At 41.9% G+C, this 18,192-nt stretch overlaps 1 protein-coding gene and 1 long non-coding RNA gene across 4 annotated transcripts in view; one reads left to right on the forward strand and one right to left on the reverse strand.

Annotated features, from left to right (window-relative positions):
• Positions 1-3,267: 3,267 nt before the first annotated feature.
• Positions 3,268-7,908, reverse strand: LOC140463165 (uncharacterized). The gene is made up of 2 exons (XR_011954621.1): positions 7,721-7,908; positions 3,268-3,745 (listed from the first exon to the last, which is right to left on the reverse strand). It is a non-coding gene; the product is annotated as an uncharacterized lncRNA (long non-coding RNA).
• Positions 7,909-7,964: 56 nt separating this feature from the next.
• The window catches only part of LOC140463164 (nuclear receptor coactivator 5-like), a 36,467-nt gene continuing 26,239 nt past the window's right edge, over positions 7,965-18,192 (forward strand). For 2 of the 3 annotated variants that reach the window (XM_072556933.1, XM_072556934.1), the window contains exons 1-2: positions 7,965-8,132; positions 12,016-12,225. In XM_072556933.1, coding sequence (XP_072413034.1) covers positions 12,033-12,225 — 193 coding nt within the window. In that variant the 5' untranslated portion in view covers positions 7,965-8,132; positions 12,016-12,032. The remainder of the gene's footprint in view (positions 8,133-12,015; positions 12,226-18,192) is intronic. The other variant, XM_072556935.1, reaches the window with a different exon arrangement.

Raw genomic sequence — 18,192 nt, forward strand, 5'->3', positions numbered from 1 at the left:
AGATAGACAGAATAGATGAATGTATGGCTGAAGAGATGGAGTATGAGGGAGGGGTTTAGATTCCTGGACACCTAGGACCATCTGAGAAGGTAAGACCTACCCTATTGTTGCATCTGCGCTGGAATGGGAACAACATCTTTTCTGGGGGTGGTTTTGCTGCTAGTGTAGTTGGTGAGGGTTTAAACTAATTCCACAGGGGGTTGGGATTCAGAGTGGAGGAACAGTGCGAGGTGACATGTACACAAATGTAGAAGATGATCCAAGTCAATCTGAAAGGCATTGTGAATATAGCCAAATTAAGGCACAAGGGAGCATAGCAAAGCTGGATGACATTTATTCTAATGCAATGAATTTTGCAAGTAAGGCGAATGAGTTTAGGGTACTGAATAACACATAGAAATATGACATAATTGCTATCACAGAAACATGGTGAGGGAGGAACAGGATTGGCAGCTCAATATCCTAAGCTCAATAATAGTTGAGACAAATGTGGGGTTATAAAAGAAGTGCTGGTGTCACAAGTGATCAAGGAGTTAATTACTACATTAGGGAGGGACAATAGCTTAAAAGATTCCTCAACCAAAGCCACATGGGTAGAACTTAAAAACAAAAGGGAACAATCACTTGACAGGGCTGTACTATAAACACCCAAATAGTCAGGGAAAGATAGAAAGATAAATACGCAGGCAAATCTCAGTGAAGCATACAATTAATAGGGTAATAGTAGCAGGAAATTTCAATCTCCACAATATTCATTAGGATAAGAGATGGCACGGTTCTGGATCTGACTTTATGTTATGCAAGTATTAATGTGTCAGTGGGTCAGCGGGTCAGCATTTTGGTGATAGTGACATAACTCAGTAAGATTCAAGTCAATCATGAGTAATGGCAGGGATAGACCAGAAATAGTTTCTGACTTGGGGAGAAGGCCAATTTTAAAATGAGAAGAAAGGATTTGGCTAAAGTACTTGCAGGTTAATCCACATTAAAGCAGTGGAGGTCTTTCAAACAGGTAATAGTGAGAGTGCAGGTCAGACATATTCCCACAAAGATGAAAGATGGGACCAACAAGTGCAGAGAACTCTGGATATCAAGGGATGAATAGGATTAATAAGGGGAGAAAAAGAAACTTATGGCAGATACCCACAGCTCAAGAGGAGCACAAGAAGTGCAGGGGATTACTTAAGTAATAAATTAGGAGAGTGAAGGGAGGACATAAAGAAACACTGGTGGGTAAAATTAGGGAAAATCCAAAAGTGTTTTTAAAAAATGTATTTGGGGAAGAGAATAACCACTGAAAGAGAAGGTGGTTCAAAATTATGAGAGGCACACACCTTTATAGAGCGGGTCAATAACCAGAGATACAATTTTAGGGTAAGGAGTAGGTGGTAAGGAGAAGCGATTTGGAACTAATTGCCTAAGAAGGTTGCAGAAACGGGAACCATCAAGGGATTTAAGTATTTGGATGATCACTTGAAATACCATAGCATATGTTATGGGCCAATTGCTTGAAAATGAGATTAGAAAAAAAAAGATGCTTGATGACTGGTGCAGACAGGTGGGCCATTGGGACCTCTCCTGTGTTGCTATGATTCTAAAGCTCTATGAGTGGGAGGAAATTAGAAATTAGTTGTTTATTTATAGAAAAGTTGAGTATTACTGAATAAGACACACATTGTGTTGAAGCTATTTGTCTAGCACTGATTGGGGAATTGAACCCAGATCCCTGGCGCCCGTGAGGCAGCAGTGCTAACCGCTGAGCCACTGTGCTGCCTTTTACGAATTTTATAGAATTCCCAGTGTGAAATAGGCCCCTCGGCCCAACAAGTCCACAATGACCCGCCGAAGAGCTACCCACCCAAACCCATTCTCCCTTATTGTATATTTACAGGACTAGAATATAAAAGCAGGGATGCACTTCTGAGGCTCTATAAGGCTTTTATCAGACCACATTTAGGAGTATTGTGAGCAATTATGGACCCCATACCTCAGGAAAGATGTATTGGCCCCCTGGAGCAGGTCCAGGGAAGGTTCATCAGAATGATCCCAGGAACGAAAGCCTTAACAGTTGAGGACTCAGACTACATTCCATGGAGTTTAGAAGGATCAGGAGGATCTGATTGAAACTGTCAGAAAACGGAACAATCTGGACAGAGTGGACATTTCCATTGGGGAGGAGAGACAAGGACCCAAGGGCACAGCCTTAGAGTAAAGGGAAGACCTTTTAGAACAGAGATAAGGAGAAATGTCTTTAGCCAGAGTGTGGTGAATCTATGGAATTCATTGCCACAGAAGGCTGTGGAGATCAGGTCACTGGGTATATTTAAAACAGATTGAGATCAGTTTGATTGATCCCCTTGCCAAAGATTGTGGGGAGAAAGTGGGAAAATAGGACTGAAAATCTTATTAGCCATGATTGAATGGTGGAGCAGATTCAATGGGCTGAATGGCCAATGTCTGCTCCTATGTCTTATAAATTAGATATTAGTTGCACAGTTATACAAAACTTGAGTATTACTGAAGAAGAAACACATTTTGTTTAGCACTCATCGGGGAATGCACAAGAAATAATGAGACATCAGTTCTGAGGAAGGATTGCTCGACCCAAAATGTTAACTCTGGTTTCCCTCCACAGACACAGCCAGACCTGCTAAGCTTTTCCAGCAATTTCTATTTTTGGTTAAAAAAAAAATTTGAGTTTGCAAAGAATTACAATGAAAGTCTGTTACATTGACAATTCACTGACAATCAGGAACTATACAAAAGGGAGGCACAGGTAAGACTCAGAACAGCTCACACCTCCAGAGCCTGTTATAGACAGAGCCTCCAGCTCCACCCCTTGCTGGTCTTAATCATGCATCGCCTCAGTTACATATATAACACAACTCTGCACATGGTTGCTCCACTTTGGAACACTCCAGATCTTGAGGTTCCCACCTTTCTGGCCATCTGTCCTTCTTGATTTTGCTCTAACTCTCTGGTCTCTTGGATCACTTGGACTGGGCATCCATGAGCACTAGTAGCACCTGTCCCTCTACCAGTCCTACAAAATCAATGTAAATCCACTGCCACCATGCTTGAATTTATTTTCATGAGTAAAGAGGCAACAATGGTGGCATGATCCCACTTTCTGCTCAATCTGGGAGTCCACATTCAGTCATGAAAAATAGCTTCTGTCTATCACTTTCATTCACAATACACCAAGGTGCCCTTGTTTCAGCACCTTTCTTCTTAATTGGGGAGAAATAACAACTCGCAATCCCTACATGAATTGAATTGAATTTATTGTCACATGTACCGAGGCAGTGAAAAGCTTTGTCTTGCGAGCAATACAGGCAAATCACATTGTTAAGTAGCATAGATAAGTAAATAATAGGTAAATGGCAGCAAAAACAAAAGCACAGGTACAGATGGGTGTTAAGCATTTGTGAATCCATTCAGTATTCTCACAACAGTAGGATAGAAACTATTTCAGAACCAACTGGTGCATGTGTTCAGGTTTCTGTACCTTCTTCCAGATGGTAGAGGTTGGAGAAAAACATTGCCAGGGTGGGATAGATCTTTGAGAATGCTGGTGGCCTTTCCTTGACAGCGGGCCTGGTAGATGGATTCTATAGCTGGGAGGTTCACCTTGGTGATTGTCCAGGCCGAGTTCACCACTCTCTGTAACCATCTCCGATCTTGAATGGTACAGTTGCCATATCAGGTAGTGATACATCCAGACAGAATGCTCTCGATGGCACCCCTATAAAAGTTGGCAAAAATCATGCCAAATTTCGTCAGCTGCATGAAGAAAAGATGGTGCTGGGCCTCTATTCAGTGCATTCACATGAAAAGTCCAGTTGTGGATGACCACTCCCAGGAGCTTGACACTCTCCACTCATTCCACCTGTGCTATTAATGCGTGCGGGGACACAAGTAACATCCTGCTGAAAGTCAACAATGAGTTCTTCAGTTTTGCCGGCATTGAAAGCTAGGTTGTTCTCAGTGCACCATTTTTTCAGATCTGCCACCTCCTGACTGTAGCCTGTTTCCTCACCATCTGAGATTTGACCGACTATAGTGGGACTGGAGCGTTGGATGCTGAGGGGTGACCTTATAAGGGTTTATAAAATCATGAGGGGCATGGATAGGGTAAATAGACAGTCTTTTCCCTGGCTTGAGGGAGTCCAGAACTAGTAGACATAAGATTAGAATAAGAGGGGAAAAATTTAAAAGAAACTTGATGGGCAACATTTTCACGCAAAGGGTGGTGCATGTATAGAATGAGCTGCCAGAGGAAATGGTGTAGGCTGTACAATGACAGCATTTAAAAGTCATCAGGTATATGAATAGGAAGGGTTTAGAGGAATATAGGCAAAGTGCTGGCAAATGGGACTAGATTAATTTAGGATATCTGTACGGCAGGGACGAATTGGACAGAAGCATCTATTTCCGTGCTGTCCATCTTTTAACTTTATGTGACACAATAAAATCCATTCAATCTAAACTAATCTAAATGACAAATCCCAGGAACAATGTGTCTCAACTGACATTCTCTGCTCTCGGGGAACCTCCTTTTTGGTTGTGTATTCCATTGCCATTGATAACATGCCCCAGGTACTCTATGAAATCTCCAAAACACTTGCATTTCTCCCTTTTTACTTGTGGGCTGTGCTCTTGCTATCACTTTAGGGTCCCTTCTAGGTTTTTCAAATTCTCCTCTTCAGGGGATCCAGTAATCAAATATTATCCAGATAACAGTGGACCCCTAGCAACCCACTTAACATGTGATCCATGGACCTCTAAAACAGAGGTGGTGGGGACATGATGCTGAAAGGAAGTTGGAGTGGAGGAGTTCTGAGTCACTATTTCCAGCAGCAGCTGTGACTCCTTCATAACAGCCAGCTGTAGTTGGGCCTGTGACAGATTCACTTTTGCTTTTCCTCCCACCAGTCGACTGAACGAATGGAAGGGGGAGCAATCTGTCCTCAATGCTGTGTTGACCATATCCCGAAAATTACCATGAACCCTCACCGTGCCATCTGCCTTAGAGGTCTATAAAATTAATAAATGTTTCGATAGCTTGCACTGACATGTTTTCACTTGGGGCAGATGATGGCATAGTGGAAATACCACTGGACTTACTAGCCACTGGCTTACGCTAATGCTCCGAGGATAAAGGTTCAAATTTCATCCCACCAGCTGGTGAAATAAAGAAAATTAAATTTTAATATTTAAACTCATTTCCATAATGTTAAATTGTATATAGCTCAACATTTGAGTGTATTATTAGGTAAACTGGAGACTTTTGCCCAAAACATCAACTCCTGCTTCTCGGCTGCTGCCTGACCTGCTGTGCTTTTCCACCACCACTCCCTCGACTCTAACCTCCAGGATCTGCAGTTCTCATTTTCACCCAGTTGGAACAGTCAGGGTGGCCAGCTGTCAGTGTGAAAGGTGACAGAACAGAATCAGTGAGATCACAGAGGCAAGTATGGAACTGTTAAACGATATACAATCTGTGCAAATGGCCAGAACTAGGAATTCAGTTGAGATTTACAAGTGAAACTAACAAAATGCTACAGCAGTATCAAAAGATGATTCAGAAAGCCAGACAAATGTGTAGGAGGAAACCTAGTGACTGCAGAGAACATTCTAAGAAATAGAATCATTGGCATTTTATAATGATGACAAACAAGGATAAAGTAAAGTATGTACTGAAGGGAATGAAAATATATGGATGATCCTTAAATATACAATTAAAAATCATATGCTCAGAGCTTATCCATTACCTGTACAGTGACACATTGTCAGACAATTAAAAAAAACTCCTTGGAACAAAACACTTGCATTTATGTAGTATTTTTAAATGTAGTATGAAGATCCCAAGATGCTCTGAAGAACTTTATTAGACAAAATTTATCACACGCAGTATTCCAAAATAGGTGACCAAATGTGACTATCTCTGACACCTCGCTCCCCTTCCTGGACCTCTCCATCTCCATTAGTGACGACCAACTTGACACTGACATTTTTTACAAACCCACTGACTCCCATAGCTACCTGGATTACTCCTCTTCCCACCCTATCTCTTGCAAAAATGCCATCCCGTATTCCCAATTTCTCCGCCTCCGCCGTATCTGATCCCAGGAGGACCAGTTCCACCATAGGACACACCAGATGGCCTCCTTCTTTAGAGACCGCAATTTCCCTTCCCATGTGGTTAAAGATGCCCTCCAACGCATCTCGTCCACATCCCGCACCTCCGCCCTCAGACCCCACCCCTCCAACCGTAACAAGGACAGAACACCCCTAGTGCTCACCTTCCACCCTACAAACCTTCGCATCAACCAAATCATCCACCGACATTTCCGCCACCTCCAAAAAGACCCCACCACCAGGGATATATTTCCCTCCCCACCCCTTTCCGCCTTCCGCAAAGACCGTTCCCTCCGTGACTACCTGGTCAGGTCCACACCCCCCTACGACCCACCCTCCCATTCTGGCACTTTCCCCTGCCACCGCAGGAACTGTAAAACCTGTGCCCACACCTCCTCCCTCACCTCTATCCAAGGCCCTAAAGGAACCTTCCACATCCAAAGTTTCACCTGCACATCCACCAATATCATTTATTGTATCCGTTGCTCCCGATGTGGTCTCCTCTATATTGGGGAGACTGGGCGCCTCCTAGCAGAGCGCTTTAGGGAACATCTCCGAGACACCCGCACCAATCAACCAAACCGCCCCGTGGCCCAACATTTCAACTCCCCCTCCCACTCTGCCGAGGACATGGAGGTCCTGGGCCTCCTTCACCGCCGCTCCCTCACCACCAGACGCCTGGAGGAAGAACACCTCATCTTCCGCCTCGGAACACTTCAACCCCAGGGCATCAATGTGGACTTCAACAGCTTCCTCATTTCCCCTTCCCCCACCTCATCCTAGTTTCAAACTTCCAGCTCAGTTACTGACTCCTTGACTTGTCCGACCTGCCTATCCTCTTTTCCACCTATCCACTCCACCCTCTCCTCCTTAACCTATCACCTTCATCTCCTCCCCCACTCACCCATTGTACTCTATGCTACTCTCTCCCCACCCCCACCCTCCTCTAGCTTATCTCTCCATGCTGCAGGCTCACTGCCTTTATTCCTGATGAAGGGCTTTTGCCCGAAACGTTGATTTCGCTGCTCGTTGGATGCTGCCTGAACTGCTGTGCTCTTCCAGCACCACTAATCCAGAATTAGGATGGATTTGAGGAAAGTTTTCTTTCACCTGGTGGTGGCTACCTGGAACTCTCCGCCTACAAGTGTTGTGGAGACATGAACCCTCAAGACAGTTAAAACGCCATTCAGCCGAAAGTTGAAACTCAATAATAGGCAAGGCTACTGCGGACAGTGAAAATGGAAGGGCTGCGAACAGGAAATGTAAAACAAGAACATATTGCTGAAGAAACTGAGCAGGCCTGGTGGCGTCTGTAGAGAGATGGTTAAAACAAAACACACAATTTTGCCCACCCCAGTCCAACACCGGCACATCTGTAGAGAGAAAGCAGAATTAACATTTCGAGTCCAACGATCCCACTTCGGAACTGTAAGGCCCACCTGCTCCCAAAGGTGTGACCTAACACATCTATACAGGTTAATGAGAAATTTATCATGAGAAGGCTGTGGGACAACTGCTGGAAAACGAGATTAGAAGGTATGCGCTCGATGGGACACGAGCGAAATGAAAAAAAAAGTACCTCTTTCTGAGACGTACACAACAAAAAGCCTCCAACACCGCTGGCAGTTCCGTGCAGAGTCTGTGGGACCACCATCTCTGTCAGGATTGGCGGCACCACCGCACTATCCCCAACCGACCTGTACATCTCGAAAACCGCGCATGCGCCATGCTCTGCACGGGGCTACACACGGCACCTGCGCAGACACGGCACGGGCCTGATGTCTCCTTCGTGCACATGAGCACTCTGGATCTGCCGTCTACACCAACCCCCCTCACCAAAGTGTACGCATGCGCTGGACAGGAGCCGCGGTTTTTCTCAGTGAGGAGATAGTGCGGAGTGTCCAGCAGCAGCCAGTTCAGAGAGAGATTGAAAGCATACCTCGCATCGTAATCAGACACTAAAGTGGCCAGTAGCTTCGTTTTGGACGACGGTAAGGGGTTAGGAGGGAGGGTAATGGGGAATGTTCCCTTGCTGGGATGGGGACGTGAACGGAGCTTTTCGGCCGTTAGTGAAAGTCGCTGCCTGTAAGATGGCGGCTGGATCGCCTTTCTACAAAGGGAGAGCTCGCTCAACATGGCCGACAGAAGAGGAAAGGGAAGGCGACGGAGGCTGGGGAGAGGATGGGTTCGGTGGGGGGGGGGGGTTAGGAGTGGTATTAAGGATGAAGTTGGGGGGGGGGGGGGGGGGGTTATGAATCTTGACAGATTGTGTCTGGTGGAGGTTGAGTTGCTGTTGTATAGAAGCTGTGTGACCGGGACGTTTGAGTGAAGGAGGAGGGGGGAGGAAGGGGAGAAGAATGACAAAATGGCGGACGATTTTTGTTCCCTGACGGGTCAGTCATCGTCTTGTCTCTCCACTTTCCTGGGGAGGGGAGGAAGAAGAGGCACGGCGAGTAGTATTGTCGTTTTTATATCAGGCTACCGCGGAACATCTGATATCCCGCGCCCATTCACTGTACCTCGCGCCTTCATCCCGGATCTTCAGCTTTATTTCCCTTGCAGTTTCTCGCCCGTCGATCTTTCTCGCTCTTGCGGTCGTGACTCACGAGGGGGACCGTTTTCGGCGAGCACTTTTCCGACTTGCGCGGGTTGAAGACAGATCAGAGCGGACGAGCCCCCCTACCTGGGCAGGGGTTTGAGGGTGGGCGATGCACGACTCACTGGGACTCTGGATCACACGCTGGTGTTCAGAGACCGCCAGCTCCGTGTACGCAAGCTGGGCCCTAGATTTGCCCGGCGGTTCTAGGTCGGGAATCACACTCTTCGTCGGACTACTTACGTGACGCTGTCTGGCGTGTTATATTTTTTCGGACGGACTAACAGCTTCGTTTTTGAAAGGATCGGGGCCGGACGACGCGCGTGCGCGGATCCAGTTCTCCATTGGCGCAGTCTACCCTCCCGGGAGGTGGACTCAGACTGCGCACGCGCAAGATGCCTGCTCCACCGGGACTAACGCAGTTGAGGCGCTTTTTAACTTGCTCGCGGTCGTCGGCCCGGTAAATGGTTGGATACCGTGCTGGGGGGGTGGTGGTGGGCGAGGGTGCGCACGGTGGGGTCGTTTTTACTCCAGCTTTCCCTCCTCTCCGTAAATTGGCCGGAGCAGAGGTGGTATGGAGAAAGGTCGCTCAGCTGTGCGACCTTTCTCTCCGTGACATTTGCCTCACCGTGAAATGAGCAGGGAGCAAAAGAAGAGGCGGCATCTTGTGGGAAGACTGAACACTGCTGCGTTTTAAAATGGCTGATCTGTCTTCGCGCTCCTTACGGAACTTTTCCGCTTGGTGTTGGGATTCATAGTATTTCGCTTATCAATTTTTGTTTTGGTGGGGGGGGGGGGTTGGCAATGACCAATGAAATTTACTCTTTACGTGGTTTAGCGAAACTGTTCGTTACGCATACCGATAGTTTCCATAATCATTTGTGTTTTTCTAGGTTCAATTCATTTTCTGATGTCTGCCTACATTTGTTTCCCCTCTTCACTGTGCATTTTTGCCTCCTATGGAATTACGTTCTCTGTACATTTCTTAATAAAGTACCGTTTTGTCCACGTTGTAAGCGTTTTCTGTTCTACTAATGCAGCAAAGGTATGGGGTCGACCAGTCTGGTTTCTTTCCACTTCTCTGACAAAGCTGTGGCTTGCAGCTTATTCTACAGGCAGAGCATTACTTCGCAACGGTGAGATCAAATTTAACATGCTGCAGATCAGCACTGAAGTAATTTGTTATCAAATATATAAAATCTTCTGTACTTGTCAAGAAATAGAGCTCAATAGATGCAAAGTGTGATAAGTGAAAGCTGTTGACAGCATTTTCTCAAATATGTGGGTATATTAAAACACTTATTAGCATCTTGAATGTACAGTACAGAACTTCAATGATTGATACTTTTGGAATGTTAGTACAGAATAGAATTCATCCCACAGATGACATCCTGTTCTTTGCGTTGAGAGACAGCAAGTCTACACTAACTGGTTCATGAGGTTCAGCTTGATAATTCTTTAGCAATTCCTTTCCAAGCTTGCCTTTTTTTCTTACCTGCCATTTTTATGGAGGTACACAGCAAAAATGAGGACATTGAAACATTTCTCTCCATCCATATGTGACTGCAAGTAACAAATTATAGGTAACTGATACCTTAAGATGATCCTGTGCGGTTACAGATAACAGTTTTCTGTGTCATTGTGGCTTTTGTGCTTCTTACCTCAGCTGTTGTCTAGTGTGTTAAATGCTATTATAGCAGGATGGGGGTTTGCAAATCACAAACTGAAAGGAATTAAGTACATATGGGCAAAATGCAAGAAGGACCATCAGGTACTTGTCAGGCCATACTGAGGTAACCTGGGAGATCTTTGGGTTCTGGAAAATCTACCCATGGCTTCTGTTTGGTGAAGTGATGATCCAGAAAAAATTTGTGCAGTGTAATTTGCATTAAATGCAAGTTTTGTGACTTTTGCAGTAACCTAAAGATTTAAAATATGAAAACACTACAGAATCACATTGGCATTCTTTACATCAGAAGATGATTAGCTTATCCTCATGGCTGATTGAGCTTGCCTGCTGACTGCAGTCTGGGGCTAAGTAGTTGGAGTGATTCGGTCAATTGTATTCCATGAGGATGTGTATTCCAGATACAATTTCTCTGCTATCATCATGAAAAGTATTTCATTATTAGCAATTAAGAAATGCACAAGAGTTGAACTTGCTGACAGCATGTATAGGGGATGGTAGTTCCCTTTTGCTCTGGTAAAATATAATTTAGAGTGTAGGAAATTTTAAAGAGATGTTTGTGTAAGAACCATTGTCATCGAGGGCAATGCAGTGTGAGGCAGTTTTTAACATGGTAACTTGAATATGATTTCCAAAGTGGTACAAAGCTTGAAATCCATTTGGTCTTTATGTATTTTAATTTGAACAGCATTCTTAGAACAGCGGAATTGTACTCCGCATTTGCTTGTGCAAGCTACTTTTGAATACCTTCTGTTAAATATCAAGCACAAGATAAATGGTTAGTATCTGGAAACCTTAGACATTCCATCTGAATCTAGTACTTGATTCATGAATATAAATTTCTTGCAAATTTTATCAATTTATAATATTGCTCTTGTGTAAAAATTTATAATGTGAGCTCCAAACATGCAGTAATTTGTGTTCTCAATAGAAATGAATACACTCGTGGCTATAATGGTGAACCATAGCAATCTAACTGGCGGATTCATGTTGACTTCATTTTTCAAGAGGTTTTTTATATAAAAGCTGTCCATCAAAGGTAACGCCAGATCATGGGTTTTGTATGTTGTTTTACATATAACCTGACAACCTGCAACCTTAGCTGGACTTCAAAAATGAATTACAATAACTTACTCTTACTTAGTTTTCTACCTTTAGCTAACTGCCAACTGATTTTAATACAACTGCAGTAGTCACTGATCTTTAAACAGTTTTATGATACCCAAGGATCAGATTTTTCAGGAAATGAGAACTAAGTGGGCAAGCTGGCATGTACAACTGTTTTGAAAACAACGTATAGGAGTCTTACATAATTTAGTTATTGTGAAAAATATTTACTTGATTTTTGTAAATATTTATCAGAAGTTACAGTTGTGTAATAATCGAGGGATTTTGTTAGCTACCTACTGACTACAATGAAATGTAGGGAACAATTGTTCACATTAATGTTTTCGAAAAGTGGTAGCTCTTAATTATCTAAAAGTGTCATCTAATCTGTAAGTTGCAGGGCACTTTTTGGTAACTACTTCCCCCTCAGTTTCAAAATCTAATGCACATGGCAATTTTCTCTCTTTTGTTTCACGTGGTAAAGCACGTAAAGGATTCTAAATGATGTCCCGGAGACGAAGCAGAAGCCCATCTCGAGAACGCCGAATGCGTGGAGACCGTGGTGCAAGTAACAAGACTGACAGCGCTGATCCTCGAGATCTTGAGAGGCGCATTTTTGTTGGAAATTTGCCCACTGATTCCATGGTGAGAAAGGATTTGGAAGATATGTTCATTAAATACGGCAAGATAAATGGTTAGTATCTGGAAACCTTAGACATTCCATCTGAATCTAGTACTTGATTTTTAATGTCCTACCTGTTACTACTTCAAAGGTATGTTACCACAATTTCAGAGTTGAACTATTATACCTTCGTCGTACTGTTCGATGCCATTTGCTCCCAAGAAGTTTGCAACGGTTCCAATTGGAAGGCACCAAGACTGAGAGAACTTCTGACCCAATAGATTGGGTGGAGCAATATGCTAAAACAACTGGAAGCATTGGTTTGTTCACCTCTGCTGCCTGCACATCTCTGAATTTCCACTGCATGTAGTAGACATTTTGTAAAACTTGTAAGAGAGGTGTGTTTAAATGGATTTATCTAGAATAGGTAAGTTTGGTTCTTTGAAGTTATGTACCACACCATGATGCACGATATGTCATGGGTTTGGCCATTTTTGCCCAAAATAGGATTAACTATCTTTGGAATTAGGGTGTGCAGGAGGATGACTGGGTTCTTGCATATGACCTGCAGGTTTCTTACCTGCTTGCTGCAATGAAATTCAACAATGAATTTTGCTGTGCAGGCACAGCCAGTAGAATGTTCGCATGTGTGATACTTATTTTCGCCTGTTTACTGTTACTGTTCCATGTTATTGTCACATAAGTACTGCTGGGAGAATGTGTGTACAAGGGAACCTTGATTATACAAAGGACACTGACAGGCAGTTCGGTTAATCAAATTCTGGAAAGTTGTTTAGCCGAGCATTAGGACCATACATTCTTGCTGGATAATCGAATGCCGGATAATTGATGTTCCTCTGTATACAGTTAATTTTCTATGTGGTTTGCATTCTGAGTCATTGTCCAACATGCAAATTTGCATTCTGATGTGAATTGACTTAATTCAGCATGTTCCTTTCTCATTGAATTGCAAATTTGTTTTTGTTATAGAGAATTTACAAGAGTAGGTCATTGATTTACTCAGGCTTAGACCATCTTCCAATATGACCACACTTGTCAAAATTTAAACATGTCACTGAACACAAATTTACAGTGTTACAAAACCTGACCTTGGGTACTTTGATCTTAACTCTCTTCTTGTTTGGAGATGGTGCTCTTTTGTCAAGAAATACCACATTTTTACTAATTTGAGGAAGGGGACTGTAATTTACAATTTTTAAATGTTTTGTAGCTTGAATTATCTTTTCCCTTTTGAATTCTCCTATATCGTTGGCTTTCATTTAATGGCTTTCATTTGAATCTCATTAATTAGCATGGCTAATTGTTTATTTGTGTGAACTAAGTTCTTACAATCGTTTTCTGAAATGTTAGACAAGGTTATTCATGCAGCTGGGCATAACAAATTAAAGTTTCTAATTAAATATTGTGAACTGACCTAGTGAATTTTTCTATTACTTTACTTTAATTCAATATTGTTTGACACTGATGGGTTGTGCATTTGTGAAACTGGTAATATCAAATTTTTTGCTATGATTTTGTTTGAGTCCACTGATGTGTGATGTTTAGGAAATGGGTTTCCACTTGGCTGACTTTTAGGTGGATGTCTGTTAAGGAGTTGCCTTGGTTTTGAAGGAAGAAACTGGGAATAACCTGTGATTTCAAGTTGTGGAGAACAATAATTGAATTTATCACCCTAGCTGATTCTGTTTTGAAGTAATGGATAATTATTTGGGAACTGACACTGACAAGAACTGAACTAGGCCACTGAGATATGACTGACTACAAGAACAAGTTAGAAAGTGGAAATCTGCAACTAACTTCGCTCACAACCTTTTGGTCCACCATCTCTAAGCGTTACAGTTGTAATGTGATCGCATATTTTCTATTTGCTCGGATGAAAGCAATTCCAACATTTTGAGAAGCTACACCATCCAGGACAAAATAGCCTGCTTGATCATATCCCCCTGTTTGCTACTGCCCCATGCATGCTGCTTATAAGGTGCAATGCAGCAATGAAGTGTGTAATTCTGGGAATGTTCTCTTTCCATTGGATCAGGGATGGAATTGGATCAATGTACCAAGCCTTATTAAGTTGTAGATTCTTTAGCTTAGTGTCTTGTTCAGTATAGGGGTCATGTTGGCAAGAAAATTGATTAGTCCTTCTGAGTATTCTTTTTTACTCCGTAGTTTTCTTCTCAAGCAAACCTGCTGAATACTCCCTGTCTTTACATCTATTTATCCCCGAATACCACCTGTTGGTCAGATATTCCTATAATGGAATTGGACATTCAGTATCTCGATCTCTTCCATACAACTGCTCAATCTGATGAGGTTTCAAGTGCTGGCCTTTATCTGCCAGCTTAAGAGTTGCTTGTTGCTGATTACATATGGCAATGGCAAATCAGAGTTCGCTTTGTATTGAACCAGAAGTATTTGATTAGGTCTGTGGTTGTCAAAGTGAAAGAAGATTGTATGATCTGTGACTTTACAGTATCATCCCTTCTATTTTTACCAAACTTGGAAACCTTTTGCAAGTTTCAGATGTCATGTATGGGCACTGTTCTCCAAGTGATCTACTGCGAAACTTTATGGTTAGTGCCTATGACACAAATCTTATATTTAAGGTTTGCAAGTTGAGACAAAATATGGCATGTTTTAGTTTATAGTTCTCTGAACAAAACAGGTTGGGCTAGTAGACTGACACGGTCAAGTTAAAGGATGTAAAATACTTAATGAAGTGGTCATTAAATTAAAACTGTAAAGAAAAGTAATTTTGGAGATCAAATGTTATTTATGTGAAGCACATTTGATGATATTTGTCCAGACTGGTTTTCTCAAGCAAAAGATGAAATTTTGTTGACTCCTTGTCTATCCAACTGAAAATTATATTCACTTGGTTTATGTATATTTTATTTGTTTAGCGATTTATTTTTTTTCAGCACCTGAAATCTTGCCTGTGATTACCTGCAATTGAAAATGGTTTTCAATATGAATTGATGGGCATAACAATTATGGGATTGTTGATGTTAAGATTGATGTCTGTCTCATTTTGTTCCATGCACTAGAGCTTTAGAAAAGTGTCAACTTTTCAGTGACAGCATGTTGCACTTATGGCAGCATTTACTGATATCTTCAGAGAATTAAATGTCAGAGCAATTTCAGTAGCAAATATACAGCAAAGAGCACCATATTTCAGCAGTTCTCAACAATGATTTCAAATTAAACTTTGAGCCATTCATGAGGAATTTCTGCCCTTTGGTAGAATACTGGCATGGCTATTAATTCTTCCCAGTTAAAAATTGAAATTTGCAATCCCACCGCTGCTACCTTTCTTGAACAAAAATAATGCAACTTATTCAGCTACTCTATCCCCATGCATTGCTTCTCTTGGCTGTTTAGACTTGTAGAATCCATCAGATTCCCAAGTTGCTCTTCTCTTGGCTCAGTGGAGCTGTGTTGAAGACTAGTGGTGATTTTTTTTTGTTGCAGAGGTTGAGAATATGCTACTTTCTTTCTTCAGACCTGGAGTGCATGTGAATAGTTTTAGCTCACACTGAAGATGGCTGCTGAATAGAGTGTCACAGTCTGAGGATATGGAGTAGATTGCTTCTGACTGAGTTTGGTTGAAGAAATTCTTTCCTAGAGAGCATTGAGACTGGAAATATCCACCCAAGAAAGTGGTGGATGTCGAGTCAGTAAATATTTTCAAGAACTAGATAGGTGTAGTTCTTCAGGCTAATGGGATCAAAGGATGTGGGTGAAAGTGGGAACAGCGCACTGAGTAAGGTGATCAGGCATGATGCTGAATGCCAAAGCAGACTTGAAGGGTCAAATGCCCTAATCTTCCTATTTTCTATGTTCCAATGAAGAAATCGCTCCAAGTCCTGTGTTGGCCAGATATGCATTTTTGATTGTGTGCTGTGAAGTGGAGGAAGATTAAGCAACTCCTATCTCTGGTTTTGCTTAAACTGTTTCTGTGTTGGTTCTTGAGATGCTAGTTTATTGTGGTCAATAAGTGGTCCGATCAAGTAATTAGATTGCTGGCAATTACAGTTGTCATTTAATTGTTACCAATTTCTACAGCAAAGAACTGAATTGCTTTTACCTTTTTGAGCATGGTTTGATACAAGTCCCTTCCATCATTTGCGGGTTTCTGTTATGACCTGCAATATTGAAGTTTATTTGGTTTACACTGAGAACAATTTTACACTGAGAACACTTCTCATTGACCTTTGATTATCAATTAAAATAGTTCAAATATAGTTTTACTCAATTCAGACAATGTGTACTCTGACTTGGGCCTGGGTTTTTTTTCTCCAGCTTGTTTGCTCGTGTATAGGCTGTTTATAGTTTGCTGTATACTCTTCATGTTTGTAGTATGATTAAACTGTCTGGTGTAGTAATTCCATCCTGAACCATGTTTGCCTAACATGGTATGCCTCTTGTTGATAGTTAATTACTTGTTTATTCCATATAGAAACCAAACTGGCTGTTAATACTGCCACATTCTAAACTGCCTTAGAACCTACCTCTATCCAGGTATTTAGTCTTCTGTCCTAATGCTACTTCACATTTAGTGCAATAATTTTTCTGTTAAAGATTTTATGTAAAGTTTTTATTGCATCATATTAAAATTCCAAGAAAAATATGAATGACCTTGTACGTAGGCTCTGCTAAATGGTAACAGTAAACTTGTAAAATTTTAGTACTGAAAGAACCATGCTTTCCTAGTTTGGGCTTCATTCTGTATTCTTTGTACTGACTATTGATCCACTGTCATGACAGTTAGTGGGTAAACCTGACTCTATACACTTGAAGTCTGTTTGGGTACCGAGAAATTGTTGGTCTGTAGAGAAATGCAACTATGCTATTGTTTCCTGACCCCTTTTTCTACATAATTTTTTCTGCTTTATTCTGTAATGTGCACATATCTTCACTCACTCCTTGGAACACGTCATTCATTTTCTAATTTTTGATCACATATCCTAGTCCTCTGGGTCAGTTGGTTGGTGGGTGATATTGAAAATTTGTATTTCCATTTTTCTATGGCATTGTCTAGCATTCTTCAGTTCTTTAAAAGTTGAATTGACACATTGAGTTTCAACTATGGAATGGTTACAGCACAGAAGTTTGTCATTTGGGTCAATGACTCCATACTGGCTGTCTATAAGACTGACTTGCTCAGCCCTTTTCCTTGTTGTCCTACAATCTTTTGAGATAATTCATATTTTTTATTGGGGAACGTGTTGGATTTATGCCTACCACACCTGGGTAGTTTATGTACAATCAGACAGCTAATGGCAAGAAAGGTATTCTATTTATGTCTTTCCTTTGCCAGTTTTGTATGTTGCCACCTTTTTAGTTGTTGTCCTCAGTTTTTGAGTCCTTCTGTCAAAGGATTAGGAAGAAATTTGTCAACTGTTCGTGCTATCTTGATTTGAGTTTCCAAATGCTTGGCACGCCCACCCAGAAACATCTTGAGCCTCAGTTCAAGGGTAGTTGTGCTGTTTCAAAGTAGTTTACCTTTCTGCTTTCAAACACGCTATTCTAATTGCATTGGCTGTCTTCAACTATAATGGCTGTTACCAGCCACTGAAACCCTCCTCTATATTATGCACAAAAGTGTTTTGCCACGTTACGAGGGATATGGTTGGAATGTGAGGCTTTTTGCTTCATTATTCTGTTAGATATCTAGGTTCCCTGCTGCTGACCATTTCGATACATGGTTTAAAAATTTAACTTGAGTGGATTTAGAGGTTTTTGCGTTATTTTTTGATAGTGAACCATCCTTCTGACACTCTAGCATCTGCGTGATGGAAAGAGATACAACTAGTTGTGCACTGCTTTAAAACCTGTTTAATTTTCAAAGTAAAAGATATTGCATGTTGGATAGTCATACTTGTATTTTTATTAGCTTGTATGTGGATTTTTGGAGATTGGCCTGTGTAAAACAGCGCTTCTATTGATGTTAAAATGGCAATGTCTACTAAATAATATCCTGGTGGAATAATTCTTTGTAACCAAACCATCTTCTCAGCT

This window comes from Chiloscyllium punctatum, chromosome 37, assembly GCF_047496795.1.
Source record: "Chiloscyllium punctatum isolate Juve2018m chromosome 37, sChiPun1.3, whole genome shotgun sequence".
Classification (NCBI taxonomy): Eukaryota; Metazoa; Chordata; class Chondrichthyes; order Orectolobiformes; family Hemiscylliidae; genus Chiloscyllium; species Chiloscyllium punctatum.